The following is a 17,469-nucleotide window of genomic DNA, read 5'->3' as shown; positions in this document are numbered from 1 at the left end:
AGAGGCTGTATCTAATTGATTGAAGACTGTTTCCCCAGACACAGATGTCCGCCTCAGGGCTGCACGCACACAAACAATGACACAAACAGTGGTGGTAGTGTTGTATGTAAACACAAAGCAGTGCAGACATATACCATCTCCTCCTGCTCCGTTTCTGTGTGTGTGTGTGTGTGTGTGTGTGTTTGTGTGTGTGTGTGTGCATGCCCTGTGCTCTAATCCCTCCCTAGCTAGCTGTTCAAATCCTGTTCTAATTCTACCTCCACTCACATTTCCCCAACTAGTGTTTCGGCCCTAAATGAATCCTCCTGTCATGGACAGAGGTGTGTGTGCGTGTGTGTAGCCCTGACACTGGTGTGAATCACCTGGCTGTGTATTTTTTTATACTAATGGTAGAAGCCCCTGCCGGACATGAAAAGGGTAAAGGCTCTCTCACACACACACACACACACACAAACACACACACGGGGCACGCTTCGGTGGGCATGCGATTAGAGGGTGATGATGGTGGAAGGGGGTGGTCATGCTGTTATGTCATTACCAGGCAATTAATGCCGTGTCATCTTAATCAGCTTCTAAAGAGCTGGCTAACGATCAGGGAGAAAGGGGGAATGTGGGGGAGGAACGGGAGGGAGGGGAGGGAGGGAGGGGGGAGCGTGGGAAGGAAGAGGAGGGGTGGGGCAGGGAGGATGGTGGCTTGGGAGATGCCCCTTACAGTCTGGGTGTCGCGAGCTAGCTGTGTGTGTGTGCACTCTTTCTCACACACGCACACACACGATTATACACTCTCACACACACACGATTACACACTCTCACACACACACACACACACACACACACACGATTACACACTCTCACACACACACGATTACACACTCACACACACACACACACACACACACACACACGATTACACACTCTCACACACACATGATTACACACACGAGTACACTCTCACGCATACGTATGTGCTCACCTTGCGGACGTAGCTGACAGCGTCCTCCTCGGTGTAGACCTCGGCGCTGACCCCGCCTCGGCGCCGGCGGGCCTTGACCACGGGTTGGGGGGGCGGGGGGGAGACCTCGTCATCGTGGGAGTCGGACTGGGAGCTGGACTTCTGCCGGGCCAGCAGCTGCTTACACTCCTCCTGCAGGGGGGGGGGGGGGGGGGGGGAGAGGGAGAAAAGCGATGAGGAGGGAGGGAGACACGTGGAAGAGGGGAGCAAGTTGGATCAAAGAAGCAGGGAGAGAGACAGAGACAGGAAGAGAGAGAGAGAGACAGGAAGAAGAGAGAGAGAGAGACAGGAAGAGAGAGAGACAGACAGACAGACACAGAGACAGGTAGAGAGAGACAGGAAGAGAGAGAGACAGAGAGAGACAGAGAGAGAGACAGAGAGAGACAGAGACAGACTGCTCTTGTGTAAACAACCTTCACCACACGACCATCTCCTTCCCCCAGCTTGGATTCCGTGAGGAGAGAACAGAGCGCTACAACAAACAGCCCCCAAACAGCTCCTGTACTCCACCCCAAATATGTTTTCTGGGCTTGTCCCACATAACCCCTCACACACACACACACACGCACACACACACAACAGCATCTCAAACTAGGTCACCACCAAACAACTGCTGCTCAACTCGGCCAACATCTCAAGACGTGCAGAGTTACCCAGGGCTAATGTAGGCCGAGGAGGCTCATGGTTTGTGTGTGTGTGTGTGTGGTGTGTGTGTGTGTGTGGTGTGTGTGTGCGGAAGGTGCGGCTCGGAAGAGATGAGTAAATTATTGACGAGCAGGCCTGCGCAGGGCAGACCAGGCGTGCTTTCCCTGTTTTCTTAAATCCTCCTTCTCTTCAGATCTGTTTGAACGGTCCCCAAAGACGCAGGTCGCCTCCAGCTGTTGTTTCAGCGCAGACCCCCCCCCCCTCCCTGTGACCAACGCATCGCTAACCTCATTAGGGAACACTACAGATGAAAGGTGTCTGTTTAGCTGCCTGTGTGTGTGTGTGTGTGTGTGTGTGTGTGTGTGTGTGTGTGTGTGTGTGTGTGTGTGTGTGTGTGTGTGTGTGTGTGTGTGTGTGTGGAGGCAGCCACTACAAAGGATGTATTTATGGAGGTGATTCACTATATTTGTTTCCTCCAACAGCTGGGGGTGAAAGGAATCCGCGATCACGGGTTCGTGTTTGTAATGCAGCGACTGTTTCATTCGGATCTTCAGTGGCGATGCATTAGACTTCTGCACACTAATGTGCGTGTGTGTGTGTTTGCCAGTTGGAACACCAAGATGCCCAGACAGACTGAAAATGCTAGAGAGAGAGAGAGAGAGAGAGAGAGAGAGAGAGAGAGAGAGAGAGAGAGAGGGAGAGGGAGGACACCTTCTAAAAACACGCCACTTTCCGTCAACATCATCCGTCCCCCAACAACCAGACTGACCCCCTCTGGCACAGCCACACTGGGGAGCTCCACCAATGACATTCCGCCGACGTCATCCGTCCGGAACAGTGACGTCCTCCGCCGTGTCAGCGAACATGCAGGTGCACACGACCCCATCCAGGCCGACACACAGACGAGCACCTGCTCACAATGACTTCATTTACATGGAAATAGGTTACTCCCGTTTTCTCTCCGTCTCTCAAATTGAATCCTTATTTAAGTATTCCTACCCACTCCCCCCCCCCCCCCCCCCCCACCGCCACGATGATTTCCAAAACAGTGTGCGTGTGTGTGAGCAGTCTCCAGCCTGGTTCGCGATGACTTGCGTGTCCTCGCGCATCACCTACCGGGCGAAACGGATGACGTACACAAGGACGGCTCACGCGGGGAAGAGAGTGCACGCACGCACACACACGCACACACACACACACATTACGCAGAGTCACTCCCTGAGGGAACAAAGCCAGCAGGGAAGAGAACGGCACACACACACACTCTCGTTCTCTCTTCCCCCCTCTGAGGAGGTGTGCGTAGATAAACACAAACAAAAACATCAGCAGCAACGAGACCCCCCCCCCCCCCCCACACACACACACACACAGACACACGCACACACAGACACACACACAGACACACGCACACACAGACACACACACAGACACACGCACACACAGACACACACACAGACACACACACACCTCCACACACACACTATAATCCACCACAAATACAAACAGAAAAACAGGTTGCATTGGCAGTAGGCTTCCTATATTCATAAGAGTCATGCATCACACACACACACACAGCATCAGCATGAAGCTGGACAACTATGGCCAACCCACAACCCACCCACACATTTAGAACAATAATAATGGACCTTCCATGCCTACACCACACTCCAAAGCAACTCAAATCACCCACATGTACACTTGATCTGTAGTACACTAACCAGCGTATCATCCTAGCACGCGTGCGTGCCTCAAGCTAGCAAAGCTAGCCTTAGCCTCTTCAGGTGCAATTCAATGTTAGCAATAGCATTAGCGGCTAGTTATCATTCGCCGCTAGTAGGTAAGTAATATTTACCATGCCATGAAGGGCCCCTGGACAGGCCGGTGTGTCCGGAGGGGCCCCCGAAGCCCCCGGCAGCGGCCCCTTGGATGAAGCACTCATTAGTGTATGTGTGTGTGAGTCAACCGAGAACTGTTCCTTTCCCACACACACCCGACACACGCATCACTGTACTCCACCTGGCACAGCAGACACTCGCCACGTTGCCATGGCCGCTGGAGAGTGTGTGTGTGCACGTAAGACAATAAGTATGTCTGTGGTGCGTGTGTGTGTGTGTGTGTGAGAGAGATGAAGAGCGACAGAGAGACTGTGTGTGTGAAGATGGTGAAAGCGCGAGCGTGTGTTTGTGTGTGTCTGCAGTCCCCCAAAGTAAGACCCAACGGCAGTCCCAAAAACTGGTGCTGAAAACACGGATCACGACAGAGTGCTTCTCTCCTCTTCTCTCCTGCGCCAGTCTGACTCTCCTCCTCCTCCTCTACCTCCCTCTCTCTCTCACTCTCTCTCTCTTTCTGCTTGCGCACACACTCACACAATCAGGCTGAGCGATGCACAGGCTCCTCTCGTTTCCTCCCCTTCACCATGACAACCCGGCACCGTAAGCATCCGTCTGGTCGCGAGTCGGAACAGGAAGCAGCGTTGGCACATACGCGCGCGCACGCACGCACGCACACACAGGCGCTGACGCTTGTGCAGAAACACGCTCAAAACACGCGCACGCACACACACACACACACAGATTCCACTGCTGAGAGAAAATGTCAGTGCTTTAGACACTAACCACTGTCCCGACCAAATGTCAGGTCTGAGCATGTGTTCATACAGTGGCCAGCCTGTACTGGCAGCACCATCCATGGTCAGTAGTACCAGCCCCTGACCTCATCACCCACCCTCCCTGCCTCCCCCCACCCCCCCACCACCCCCCAACCCACCCACTCCCCATTTCCTAGAGAGGGCACAGGCTCTGAAGCCAGCCCATTGTGTGTGTGTTTGATTGCCTCCGCATGCTGGTACTGTGCACGGCATAGCCCCTTACACACACACACACACACACACAGTGTCAAGCGCAGATGGACACACACACACGTACACACACGTAGTGGTGACGCAAGGAAGAGGTCAGATGAAGAAACAGTCGGACACCCCTTACAAACGGTCTTCTCTCTCTGTTTCTCTCTCTGTTTCTCTCGCTCTCTGTTTCTCTCTCTCTCTGTTTCTCTCTGTCTCTACGTCTCTGTGGTAGCTACTCTACATCTCAGTCTGATACTCCATGTATCTTCCCTCTCCCCCTTCTTCCTCCCCTTCCTCCCTCCATCCCTCCCCCTCTCTCTGTCTGCGTCATTATCACCGGCTGGCTGCCAGAAAGAGAGGAGAGAGAGAGAGAGAGAGAGAGAGAGAGAGAGAGAGAGAGAGAGAGAGAGAGAGAGAGAGAGAGGACACATGGGATGGCACTTCCTAAGCGGAGGAGAGAGATGGAGGGAGGAGGACAGGGAGAGGGTCCAAGCTCAAGAGAGAGAGGGAACCACGCAAATAGAGAGAAAAACCGTAAGAGAAGCAACGATATGAGAAGGGAGAGAGGGAGGGAGAGTGTTCGAGGCGAAGACAGGTGAGACGGGGGGGGGGGGGGGGTGAACAAGGAAAGAATGCCCTTACAAACACGCACGCACCATAACTAATGGCTTCGGACAATCATGGCCTCCATTTTCGTCCTAATTCGGAGGATGATTCGCTCGAACAAACAGGAACTCCTCTAATGTGATTGATGGCGGTTAAAAGAGGAGCCTCGTGACTCATCGCTGCGCCCCATCGCGTCTCTCACCTCTCGAGCACTCGGGCCAATCGGAGAAGCGCTCCGTTCACCGCGTGACAAACGCTGCAAAAAACAACCACCCGTCCCCTCTCGAGCTTGTCGTCACCGCTGTCTATTCACAGCCCCTCGACAGCCCGTCTTCGACTCCCATCCGTTCCACCTCTGGCCCCCTCGCTCGGATGAAAGAGGCGGAGTCTACCGCCCGGGTGGAAGCGTGCGACGGGAGCCACAACAAACACGGGCAGCGGTGCGTGACATAGAAGGAGCCCGCCCCCCTTCCATTCACAGAGTTAGTCCAGTCGTCGCTCCATTCGGGCCCACTGCTGGCCCATAATGGACGCATGCCCCTGTGTTGTCTGAGGGATTTCTGCCTGCTTGTCCGCTGGGGCTGTGATGTGTTAGCATGTGTGTGTGCGTGTGGGTGTGTGTGGGTTCAGTGTTTTGAGCTCCTCCTTGACCCGAAATACCCCCACCACACACACACACACACACACACTTTCAGATCCCTCCCATCTCTAGCACTGAACTATGTGTCTGTGGGAGAGTGTGTTTGTGAGTGTGTGTGTGTTTGAGAGACAGTGTGTGTGTGTGTGTATGAGAGTGTATGTGTGAGTGTGTGTGTGAGACAGCGTGCGTGTGTGTGTGTATAAGGGTGTGTGTGTGTGTGTGTGTGTGTATGAGAGTGTGTGTGTGAGTGTGTGTGTGAGACAGCGTGCGTGTGTGTGTGTGTATAAGGGTGTGTGTGTGAGTGTGTGTGTGTGTGTATGAGAGTGTGTTTGTGAGAGTGTGTGTGTGTGTGTGTTTGTCCAGGTTACGTTCAGTCCCACTCTGGGTCCAGGGTGTGTCATCCACAGTCCTGGTTAAAAGGAGCACCTCGGTGTCTGCTCTTGCCCGTGTCTCTGTGGAGCTAACGAGGGCAGTAAATCACACTCAGCCTGTACAGCGATGATGATGAGCCACAGGGAGGAGCGGAGACAATGGCTGTCAGCCTGTCACGCCACCCACCGTGCTAGCACTCTAACCAAGCTAACTGAGGCTAACCCAGCTATGCCAGGCTAACCTAGTTAAGCCAGGCTAACCAAGCTAACTGAGGCTAACCCAGCTATGCCAGGCTAACCTAGTTAAGCCAGGCTAACCAAGCTAACTGAGGCTAACCCAGCTATGCCAGGCTAACCTAGCTAAGCCAGGCTAACCTAGCTAAGCCAGGCTAACCTAGCTAAGCCAGGGTCGCTTAGCTAAGCCAGGCACACGCAGCTGGGCCATGATGCTGTACCTCATGCTAGCCTTGCTTGCTAACCACTAGAATGCTAACAAACGTTGAGCTTTTCTCACGAGATTCACAGCATGCCTAATTCACTCCTATTTTTTACCACACACACACACACAGCAGAACCCCAGGCCCACACACACACACACACAGCAGAACCCCGGGCCCAGGCCACCACCCAGGAGTTAGCCAGCCCGAGGGGACATGCCAGGGCCAGTGAGATCAGACAAAGAGGGACCACCATGGTGACAGGGTGGAGAGGGTGTGTGTAAGTGCATCTGTGTGTGTGTGTGTGTGTGTGAGAGTGTGTGGAAGAGGGTCTACCTATTCTCCTGTCAGAGGTGTGCTTTCTTCAGGGGGTCACTGAGTGCATTCCTAGAGGGGCTTAGTTACAACCCCCCCCCACACACACACACACACACACACACACACACCGCTAGGTGACTGGACTCTAGGCATGGTGAGATAAGGTCTGGACACACACACACACACACACATCGCTAGGTGACTGGACTCTAGGCATGGTGAGATAAGGTCTGGACACACACACACACCCTGGGGCAGCATCAAGAGTGAGTGATCCCCACTCTGGGCTCAGAGCATCTTCTCAGATGACCCCAGGTTAGGCCGAGAGGTCAGGAGAGAGGGAGGATGGAAGCGGAGAGAAAGAAAAGAAAGAGAGAGAGAGCAGGGAAGAAAGCAAGGAAGCAAAAACAGAAAGAGAGTGAGAGAGAGAGGGGTTAAGGGCGTTCCTGCCACTCGACAGCACATTCTCGTTGGAACGCGCTCAAGACGGCGCTACTACACACCTGACAAATTGTCAATCAGGAAGGCTTTGAAGAACTTCCCCCCTCTGTTCAACCCTCCTGTTAGTGTTATGGTTAGGACTAGCTCGGAATGGGAAAGGTTGTCAGCAGCGAGGGGCTTGGTGATATTCCAGAAGCTGTGAGCTGAGAAGGTGTGGGGTTTGGACATGATGTTTCTGATGGACAGGGCGTGGTGGTGTGTGTGGTTTGTGGTAGCTGGTAACAAGCTAAACCTGGCAACCACAGCTGGCCCAGTGTGACGGGGCAGATTAGCCTGGCTCCCAACCTGCTAATGAGGGACCGTGGGTGGCTGGACCACACTGGCAACCGCACAGCGCCGCAATCAAGCAAACCCAGGCTGCTCATCATTTGTCTTTCTCTCGATTCCCAATACTCCTCTCCTTCTGTCTCTCCTATCTACTGTGTGCATATACTATACACTATATACTATACACATATACTATGTGTGTATATACTACACACAGTCTGCACCTTCTTTCTTCAACTCTGTCTAGCTGGATTGTCGAGGCTCATCAGACTGTGACAGGACAGAGGAAGGAGGGGGGGGAGTTCCTCAGAGGCATGGAGGGAAGAATAATATAGAAGATGAGGCAGAATGAGAGAAGAGACAGGCTTCAGAAAGACAGGCTTCTGTAGAGAAAGGAGAGAGGGAGAAAGGGGGGGGAAGAGACAGAGAGGGGGCGAGAGTGAGGGAGCGAGAATGAGGGAGCGAGAGAAAGAGAGACGGATAGTGAAAGGGAGAGAGAGAGAGAGAGAGAGAGAGAGAACGGGAGAGAAAGAGTGAAAGGGTGACACAGAGACTGACACAAGATGGAATTGAAACACATGGTGTCACTGACACACCCGTGTCTGCAGATGTGAGAATGGAATGGTGGAACGGAGGGAGGGAGGGAAATGTATTATTATGGGATGTTTCCCAGTAATGACTGCAGGTGGTTAGGAGCAGGAGGAGAGCACAAGGCTGTGACATGTGATGGCTCAAAGTCACACACACCCACACACACACACAAATGTTGACCATTCTGAATCATTCGGCCCAAACCGGTGGGCACTAACACCAGTCCTCATGACGCAGCTTAAGATAACCCAGCAGTGTGTGTGTGTGTGTAGGCGGACCACCTAGGCCTCATAATAAATTACACACATACACACACAGCCTGCAACCGTTTTATCCTCAGATGGACAGAATGTCCTCCTTCTCAGTAAGGATACCAAGCTGTGTCTGTCTGCGCCGTCACACCCTGACGAGGAGGATGACGCGGGTGATGGCGAGGATGATGTTGATCAGGGGGTCTCGGCGCCGCGGGCCACAGCTCATGAGGAGTCAGGTGAAGATCGGGAGATGAGATGCGGTGTCGTCTCCTTCCTCCGTGGCCCCTGGAGAGCCTCACATGCTCGCAACCGGCGATTTATAGGCGTCTGTGTGTGGGGGCGAGAGTTCATCTTGAGAACGGGTCGAGGCGATCGAATTTCGAAAGTCTTACGTCTGTGTGTGGTCGAGAGTTCATTTGAGAACGGGTCGAGGCGACCGCATGAGTTTGAGCGCCGGCTCTGGGTGTTTGTGTGTCGCCTCTCATAAACATTTCCCGTCCAGATCTGGGCAGGGAGAACACACGGGGACTGCAGCTCAAAGCAAACATTCCCATTGGTCGGGGCTCGACCAATGGGAATGGGGCTGGGAGCAGACGCCGGGGTGACAGGATGCCTGGGAATCGAGAGTCTGGGAGGGTTTTCAGAATGTGACAGGAGCCCTCGAGGGGCGCATGGTTCTTTTTCCGGGTTGTTCTTTCCAGATCACGAAAGTGCAGCTTGCGAGCTTTGGAACGATGTGTGGTGTTGTTTGTTCTCTGAGTGACTTCTCTGAGTGACTTTTGTCGTATGAAAGAAAGGAGAGTAGGGAGAAAGGAAAATTTTAAAAATGTTTTTGCGTCCGACCGCGATTTGAAGACTGCTGACATGCGGACCTTTTCGGCTGACCCGCTCTTAGCAACGCCGCTGACCCTCGACAACCTCCCTGGGACTCCTGGGCCTGTCGTTACAAGACTGACGGACGCACTCTCCGACCAGTGGCGCCACACGCAGTTTGAAACACACCCTTGAGGAACGCGTGGACACGCACACACGCACTCGGCACGCGTGCACACGCACACTCGCACTCTGCACGCGTGCACACGCACACCCTCACACTCACCCTCTGCACACCTCAGTGCCGGAAACTGTGGACTGCACTCCTCAATGATAAGCTGCCTGACACACACCGACACCTATTCATAAAGAGAGAGGCCCAGGAAGGCATGTGTGTGTGTGTGTGGACCCCCCCACTCAGAGTGAGCAGGGCTCATTCAAAGAATGCCGTGATTCAGATGCATGAAAGAAGGAAGAAATAGAAAGAAGAGAGGAAGAGAGATTAACAGAGAGGAACAGAGAGAGGAACAGAGAGGTGGAGTCAGCAGACTACCTGAGCGCAGTGTTCTTCATACGTCAGACACGTATGGAAGTCAGCATGTGTGTGTGTGTGTGTGTGTAGGTGATGGAGAATAGAGTGAGAGTTGTGTGCAAGACAAGTGTGTAAGAGAGAGAGAGAGAGAGAGAGAGGTAGGCCTACGTTGTTTTGGGATTTTAAATGTAGTTGGCTGGTTTTTTAATGGCTTCTCTAGTGACTTCATTTGACGTTTTTGTACTGCACTGCCAGTCAAATGGACTTGTTTTAAGCGTAAGCAAGCTCATAATTAATATGTCTGCACTTGAATTTGATAGGGCATTTTTGCAGTGTAGGGAGAAATGAAGACAGCCAGAAAGAGAGAGATAGTGAGTGACGGATAGAGAGAGTTACTCAAAAGACAAAAGGACAAAAACAGAGAGAGAGAAAAGAGAGAAGGACAGAGAAACAGGAATATAGAATTGCGGGAAGAGTACGACGACGCCTTGAACGAGTCCGACTCAAGGGTGACAACATGTGAGTGGGTTTGTACAATACCCAGACAGTGTGTCTGGCACAACAAAAAGTGAACCGACAAAAAAAAAATCTAAGTGGGAAATAAAGGGGTTTATTGAATACAGCGCCCCCAAGGCTGTCACCGGGTCCTGTCGCCTTGGTTACAGCCTCAGATTGAGGGAGAGGGGAGAAAACTAAAATAACAAGCCGTACAAAACATCGAAACCTACGTCATCGACCGGGGAGGCAGGGTGGGTGGGGGAGAGATGGAGGGAAGACAAGGAACAGATAGCAAGGGGGGAGAGAGAGAGAGAGTGAGAGTGGAGAAACAAAGAAAGAAGAGAAGGTGAGCAGCGAGCTGGAGAGAGAGAGAGGTATTTGAAGAGGAGAGGCGGTGGAGAACAGGTGATGGATAAGGAGGGAGAGATAGGAGTGGGAGGTCCATGCTGAATCCCTTCCTTGGCACTTCAAACCCCGTCTCTCTCTCTAGAGAGCTTCCCATAGGACAGCGACAGGCCCAATCCCCACTAAACACACACACACACACACACAATCCTCATACACACACTGATTACACACACACCTCTCTCACACACACACCTCATATACACTGAATACACCCATACACACCTCTCACACATATTACACACACACACCTCTCACATATGCTGATTACACACACATGCACACCTCTCACACACACGTACACAAATTACGCACCTCTCAACATACACTTTCGGTTCACTCGTGTCTATCCTGTGCTGCCAATCCCAGGTAACCTCAACACAAACACACACACTCAGCACTCAGTACAGACGCCATCAGGGAGACACAGGGCAGGAAGAGGCAGGGCAGGGAGAGGCAGGGCAGGGAGAGGCAGGGCAGGGAGAGGCAGGGCATGGAGAGGCAGGGCAGGAAGAGGCAGGGCAGGGAGAAGCAGGGCAGGAAGAGGCAGGGCAGGGAGAGGCAGGGCAGGGAGAGGCAGGGCAGGGAGAGGCAGGGCAGGGAGAGGCAGGGCAGGGAGAAGCAGGGCAGGAAGAGGCAGGGCAGGGAGAGGCAGGGCAGGGAGAGGCAGGGCAGGGAGAGGCAGGGCAGGGAGAGGCAGGGCAGGGAGAAGCAGGGCAGGAAGAGGCAGGGCATGGAGAGGCAGGGCAGGGAGAGGCAGGGAAGGGAGAGGCAGGGCAGGGCAGGGAGAGACAGAGCAGGGAGAGACAGGGCAGGGAGAGGCAGGGCAGGGAGAGGCAGGGCAGGGAAGGGAGAGACAGGGCAGGGAGAGGCAGGGCAGGGAGAGACAGGGCAGGGAGAGGCAGGGCAGGGCAGGGAGAGACAGGACGCTGAGAAGGAAAAAGAGGAGGGGAGGAATGAAACGGCGTCCAGGAGGCTGAGATCCCAGATTCCCTTCATCCGAAAAAAATTACCCTGACGTAGGCGATACCATATCTCACACACACACAGCGGTGCATTACATCATGGATTCATATGCAGGAATGAGCCAATTCTTCAAATATGAATCCTGATACCTGCCACAAAGTTACCCTAACTACTTTAATTGGTAATTAATATAAACTCATGTATGTGGCTGAGATAAGATAGATTGGATTGGGTTTAAATAATGTATGGGTTTGACGAACGTATTATTGTACTGAAAGACAGTTCAAATAACATCTGAGGACTATAGCTAACAGAATCAGAATCTGGTTTATTCCTTTATTAAGTAAATTCACACATGCGAGGAATTTGCTTTGGTATGTTGGTGCATAACAATAAAAATAGTAAGTAGAAATATAAAGAAAGATAAAACAAGTACTATAAGTAAAAGGCATAATTACAATAGTTCTTGTGTAATCTGCAGTTATATTTTTACTTGCTTATTTTCTACTTCTAATCGACTTTATTTTAATACACGCCTTCTCTAAAACTCGCTCCTGATTCCAAGTGGCACTGTGACAGAAAGAGGATGTCACTGAGGAATAGAAACCATGGGCACCAGATATTATCGTGTCACAGTGTAACTGTACCGCATGCTACGCTACGTCACCTCCATTAGTATTCACACTCCCAAACCGCAGTATTCCCCATGCCCTCAGCCCGAGCTAGCACTAGCCGATGCTAGCTACATACAGTCAGCTTGATCCTCTGCCTTGCTGTCTCCTTGACGATGGGCCCCCGCTGGGGATTAACGCGGCTATTTAACCCTGTCGTGGGCTAGCGGAGGAGCTGGGAGAGGCGGGCACACACACACACATCCATATGTACACAATCAGGCAAACAAACAATACACACACCCAAAAATAATGTACAAATCCAGGCAAACAGGACACAAACACAGGACACACCTCTAACCTATAGGATACATTCTCACACACCAGAGCCCATAGCAGAAAAACTCACCCAGATTATAATCTGGGTTTTGAATGGAAAGGCTGAACGGTTATAATCCATGCGACACGACTGGTGGTCTGCTCATTTCCCGCCCTGTAATCCGCTATCACATAGAAACAGAGAATGGAGGACGTGGAGGGTTAGCGAGGCCTAGCGAGAAACAGAGCTGTAGTCTGCTACTAGTCTCGCCTTAATCTGCGTCTAAACTGTGTTTGAATCCAAAACCTGATTGATCTGACTCGATTTGAGCAAAGTGCAGAATTGGGTTTAGACCAGTCTAAACAAGTGACTACTTGTGCTAAGCTACGTGCAAAGCTAATGCTAATGGTATGACAGTATATTTACATTTACATTTAGTCATTTAGCAGACGCTCTTATCCAGAGCGACTTACAGTAAGTACAGGGACATTCTCCCCGAGACAAGTAGGGTGAAGTGCCTGGCACAGCCGGGATTCGAACCAGCAACCTTCTGATTAATAGCCCGACTCCCTAACCGCTCAGCCATCTGACCCCTATATTTGGTGGATGCTGGGTAGGGGGAATGTAGGCTGTTGTTCTGGACGGAGGTTACCCTACTCCAGATGAGGATGCAATCCAGATTAAGGACGCAACTGGGTCAGCAAACTGCATCATCAGTTGTACTGTGTTCCAACACATCAGATGACTGTCACACACACACACACAAGGCAGAGAAGGGAGATAGAAATCCTTCCACTGTTCCCTTTGGCGAGTTCTGTCTCCAGCATGCAGCCCACCCCCTACAAACACAAACACACACACACACACACACACAGTGTGGCTCAAACCACAACCCAGCAGACACCTCCTAGTCACAACACAGAATGGCACTACTGTTTAGCAAAACACTTGACACAAACCTTTCGGCAAAACCCTAGAGGGTCAGCATAACTACACGATCCAACCGAAATCATGTTGTCCTATTAGTTTGTTTTACGGTATGGCATCAGCCAAAGTCTACGTCTTGGAACAAGATTTGAGCGTGTGTGAACGGTGGAGAGGAGAGGAGGGCAGTGGCAGTGGCACTCACACAATTACATCTAGCCTATTGGTTGTAGGTTGATGGTTTGACACTGGTCAGGTGAGAGGGACGAGTTAGACTGACTAGACTGAGGTGCTGGATGTTCTCCTTCCAGAGTCAGAGTGCTTCACTCCTCAGAGTCACAGCAGGAAAACTGGACTGCTCAGCAGACGTCTTCATCTAACATGCACAGAGGAGACGACCTGTGGAGAACGTTGACAGGGATGGGAGTCATAGAGAGCTTTCTCTCTCTCTGCCTCTTCTTCTCTCTTTCTCTCTGCCTCTCCTTCTCTCTGCCTCTCCTTCTCTCTGCCTCTCCTTCTCTCTGCCTCTCCTTCTCTCTGCCTCTCCTTCTCTCTGCCTCTCCTTCTCTCTGCCTCTCCTTCTCTCTCTCAATCCTCTCTCTCTACCTCTCTCTCTCTTTCTCTGCCTCTCCTTCTCTCGCTGTCTCCATCTCTCAACGCCTCTCCTTCTCTCTCTCAATCCTCTCTCTCTCCTTCTCTCTCCCTCTTTCTCTCTGCCTCTCCTTCGCTCTCTTTCTACCTCTCCTTCTCTCTCTCTCTCTGCCTCTCCTTCTCTCACTCTGTCTCCATCTCTCAACGCCTCTCCTTCTCTCTCTCTCTCTCTCTCTGCCTCTCCGTCTCTCACTCGGTTTCCTTCTCTCCCCCGCTCTCCCCCGCTCTCCCCCGCTCTCTCTCTCTCTCGCTCTCTCTCTCTCTCTCTCTCTCTCTCTCTCTCTTTATTCGTACATATTCGTACATCTTCTGTTCTGTTCACATTACCACCCCCCACCCATACACATAGTGGGGGAGCATGGTATTGGATATATAGACTGGAGTTCATAGAATAAAATGGCCGGAAATGCAACACCACCAAGCTCCATCTGGGCCTTTGCATCAAGATGAGGAGCTAGGGGTGGGGGCTTGCATACTGTAGAGGATTATGGTTTAACTGTTTTTTCTGCCTCCAACATGTTTCAAATGTTTGTTTTTCCATGTCTTGAAGTGATGTAACCAGCTCTGCCACAAACATAGACACAACTAATCAAATGTGTTGCCTTTTGGGTGGTGTACTTTTACAAAACATTTTTATCGATTTCATCAACTTGTTGTTGAAGCCCCCCCCCCCCTCACACACACACACACCTACAATGCCCACCTTTCAGCAGAACAGACCAATGTACCTATCTGTGCTGGCGAATGAAAAGCCCAGTTCCAGTTAGGCCGGTCTACACTAACAAACAACCCCCATCTATTCATCTCACTCAGTCACACGGACGCACACAAGTCAATTAAGAGCCAGCAAGCAGCTAAATGACAGGATAAACAAAGTCCTGTTGGGTGGGTGTTGTCCTTCTCATGTACCTTCTTTGAGAAGGACACCGTAAACCGTGTCGTGAGACGCAAACTATACCGTACGAGGACGATATCAAAGTTACCGCTCCAAGTTCTATCTTTTTCCTTCGGAGCGCATGGATGATTTGGCGGACAACAAAGCACAGACACAACAAAGCCTCCATTCATGCTCCTAGTCCACTCTGAAGCACGCTAGGCTACAAAGGGGTATGGAGATATGAATCATAGTCCAAAATGACCGTACCAATGCAACTACAATTCCCATCCAAAACACTTTGGCATATCCCTCAATAACACCACCCTCCAACTAGTGCACAAGTACATTAGTGTATAATCATGGGCGTACCTGTCGTACAGCCATTACTTGTCTTTCGACAAGGTCCCCACGCATAACCGAGCGATAACATTCTGACATTTAAAAAGGTTTCTTCTCTCCTCGTTTTCTATTATTGAAAGGAGTTCAAAGGCATAAAAAGGAGGAAAGGGGGGGGGGGTAGTTTTCCACAAACCTTCTCCAGCTTTTCAAAGTGCTCCCGCAGGAACTTCATAGGCCGCTCTGGCTTGGCGATGCAGAGGTTCACAATGCACTCTTTGAGGATCTGCTGGATGTTGTGCTTCTGCACAAAGACCTCACAGCCCTTCAGACTCTCGTCTTCTTCCAGATTGGAGGAGGAGGAGGTGGCCATCTTATCTTTTATTGCTGCCGCTGCAAAGGGAGGAGAGGAGGGGTGAGAGGCGAGGGGAAGGGAGGAGAGGAGGGGGAATGAGAGCACAGCAGCCCCCCTGCCCCCCCCCCCCCCCTGGCCTGGGGTTCTTTGTGTCTCTTTGAGGAACCTCTCAAAAGAGTTACTGTCAGTCTGCATTTTCCTTCATCGCTTGTGATAGGGAGTGGATGTGGTACTGCATGTCGTAGCTAGAGAGCTATTTCATGCTCGATGATGAGAACAATCCGTGTTTTTATCCTGAACAGCTATAGAAAGTATCTGAGCAGGTGGAAATAACAACTGTGTTGTTTGAATAACTATATTCACTGCAGTGAGTTGGTCGGACTTTTTGTGTAGCCTTCACATGTCTCTGATAAAGCGGAATGACACAGTTGTTGAAAAACAAGCTGAAATTGAATTCTATTTATATAAAATATTTACAAACTCAGCTGTACATTTCCCGGAATTAGGAACCTATAATGTTAATGTTGGTTATTTGATGTATATTTGAGAGATGCTGTATCGTGCTTGCTATCACCGAGAGATGTCAATAATTCACTTCCGCTATGGAAATTAAAAACGAAACACCGTTATTTTACCTACGACCTAGCTACAGTGCATGCAGTTAGCTTGCTAGCCCATAAACCAAAGCAGTTCTCTGTCGTGATAAATAGCAAGATGCACAAGGGCAACGTGGAGTATATATCGTTTATGTCAAATAGCAAAGTTTAATATCTAGCTGGTGTTTCATGTGATAGAATATACAAAGAACACCTGTTTCAACATGTTCGATAAAATGCCATATCTTTCAGCATCTGTCAAGATCATTACAACCCAATCGCAACGAAGCAACGCAAATGCATCCATCAATTTATGTGGTGTTTCGTGCATCACTAGACGTTAGTGGTTTGCTAAAGTATGGAATAAATCGTGCGTCGGTGTCCTTACCGTTGTTTTGTGGGGATGCTCAGAGGTAATGCTCGTTTAGGCTAGCTACGGAGGGCTACTCTATTTACGTAGCTAGGATGCTGCTGATGCGACTGCCCCGGTTGCTGTCTTCTCTCTTGGCTCGCACTGCGTCGGTTCCAGTGACGTCAATTTGTCACTTTTTATTCGACCGCAAAGCTGCCCTGCAGGACATGCAACAAGCCAAACAACTTTGATTTATTCAAGTGAACAGATTAAATAATGATAGGCTTGTCGTACTCCACTTTCTTGACGAAAAGAGGAAAAATAGCACAGTACGTAACCTAGTCACGGGACAGGTGTTCTTCCAGTGGCATAAGAATGAGAACATTATGTGACAGCTGGAAGTAGAACGGCATATTGGATGTATTATGTTACTGTATGTTTCAGAAGCGCATAACATGATTGGGCCTGTGATAGCGCCTAAATCCAATGTGCTAAGAACTTATTTTTCTGTATATATACTTTCTTCCCACCACGTATTCGTTATTTTATTGTCTTATGTAGCTCCGTGTGCCTGTGAGAAATGACATTTTATCACATTGTGTCTGTATTGTAGGCTACTGCTTATGGTGAAATGACAAAATGAAGCGAACTTAAACTTGATGTGGTGGTTGCCTTATGAAGACAAACAATGGCCCAGCTAATCTAATGCACATATTTCACACACACACACACACACACACACACACA

General features: G+C 50.8%; 1 protein-coding gene across 1 annotated transcript in view; it reads right to left on the bottom strand.

Moving 5' to 3' along the window:
• LOC134038252 (cAMP-dependent protein kinase type I-beta regulatory subunit-like) overlaps positions 1–16,918 on the bottom strand; it is a 27,387-nt gene extending 10,469 nt beyond the window's left edge. The window contains exons 1-3 of the mRNA XM_062483764.1: positions 16,759–16,918; positions 15,616–15,812; positions 974–1,144 (exon numbers count right to left, since the gene is read on the bottom strand). Of these exons, the coding sequence (XP_062339748.1) occupies positions 974–1,144; positions 15,616–15,792 (348 nt within the window). The 5' untranslated portion in view covers positions 15,793–15,812; positions 16,759–16,918. The remainder of the gene's footprint in view (positions 1–973; positions 1,145–15,615; positions 15,813–16,758) is intronic.
• Positions 16,919–17,469: the final 551 nt, after the last annotated feature.

Source organism: Osmerus eperlanus, chromosome 2 (assembly GCF_963692335.1).
Source record: "Osmerus eperlanus chromosome 2, fOsmEpe2.1, whole genome shotgun sequence".
Classification (NCBI taxonomy): Eukaryota; Metazoa; Chordata; class Actinopteri; order Osmeriformes; family Osmeridae; genus Osmerus; species Osmerus eperlanus.
The sequence above is the reverse complement of the archived record's forward strand: the minus strand, read 5'-3'. Positions and strand labels throughout refer to the sequence as shown.